Consider the following 1,149-nt stretch of genomic DNA (forward strand, 5'->3'; position numbering starts at 1 on the left):
AGTCTGTTATTTTGAAAACTAACAATAATTACAAATAAAAGATGAATACAGATGAACTGACCTATGAAAGGATTGTTGTCCATAAATTCGTAAAGCTTTTCTGAACCCACGCAAAATGAGCCAACAATTCGGCCCTGGTGCATCGTCTTCTGATTGTTTGTGATGCAACCCTTGTTTACAAGATCCACTACGCCATCGCTGAACATCTCGCTGTGAATACCCAAGTCTTTGTGATTACCCAACAAGGACAATATGGCGTCAGGTATACTGCCAATGCCCAACTGCAATGTGGCACCATTTACCACCAAATTCTCGGCGATATGTTTGCCGATCATCTGCTCAGCCTTGGAAGGCGCTTTCACCGCATGAATTGGCAGTGGTTTGTGATGTTCCACGGCAAAATCCAAATGACTTTCATGAATGAGAGCGTCGCCGAAGGTCCTAGGCATATATTTATTGACTAAACCTGCGAAAGATTTAAATTTCCTTTAAATTCTGTTACCAAAAGAGATAATTGCGAGAAAGTTCCAAGATTTACCTATGACACGTTTGGAATAACTCACAGCGGACCGAGCACAGTCTACACTGGTACCGAAGGAGCAGTAACCCTTTTCATCCGGTGGGGACACATGGATAAGAGAGATATCAGGCTTTACATAGCCCTCCTTAAAGAGACGCGGAATCTCGTGCAGAAAAATGGGAACACAGTCGGCGTTGCCTGCGTTCACCGCGGATCGCACATTGCCACCGATGAATAAGCTAATTGATCTAAAATGCTCTAAACATTTACAAACACATTACATTTATAAAAATAAGTTTATTATATAAAAGTTTTAATTTTAAAGTCTTTTAATTAATTTAGATTTTCTTCAGTATAAATCTAATTTCCTTTTCTAAATTTCTTGAAGTTGATTAAAAAAAAAATCTCATCTCTCTGGAAAATAAAGCATATTTGTAAATTTCAAATTTTCAAAAGAAATTAAAAGGAGGATGCTAAGTTAGGGCCGTTTTTTTACTAAAATAAAAAAAAGTTCCAAGATGTACATATTATCATCATATTAAATAGCTACTCATTGTGGAGTCGAATATATATATATATATATATATATATATATATATATATATATATATATATATATATATATTTAT

The 1,149-nt window shown here is 35.3% G+C and overlaps 2 protein-coding genes across 2 annotated transcripts in view; one reads left to right on the top strand and one right to left on the bottom strand.

The window, feature by feature from the left end:
• Window positions 1-1,149, bottom strand: part of LOC108756623 (4-hydroxybutyrate coenzyme A transferase-like) — an 11,087-nt gene that overhangs the window by 2,076 nt on the left and 7,862 nt on the right. Inside the window, exons 3-4 of the mRNA XM_018500578.1 lie at window positions 539-778; window positions 62-466 (exon numbers count right to left, since the gene is read on the bottom strand). Of these exons, the coding sequence (XP_018356080.1) occupies window positions 62-466; window positions 539-778 (645 nt within the window). The remainder of the gene's footprint in view (window positions 1-61; window positions 467-538; window positions 779-1,149) is intronic.
• LOC108756615 (V-type proton ATPase subunit B) overlaps window positions 1-1,149 on the top strand; it is a 17,467-nt gene that overhangs the window by 1,112 nt on the left and 15,206 nt on the right. The gene's annotated exons all lie outside the window — the stretch shown is intronic.

Source organism: Trachymyrmex septentrionalis, unplaced genomic scaffold (genome assembly GCF_001594115.1).
Source record: "Trachymyrmex septentrionalis isolate Tsep2-gDNA-1 unplaced genomic scaffold, Tsep1.0 scaffold101, whole genome shotgun sequence".
Taxonomy (NCBI): domain Eukaryota; kingdom Metazoa; phylum Arthropoda; class Insecta; order Hymenoptera; family Formicidae; genus Trachymyrmex; species Trachymyrmex septentrionalis.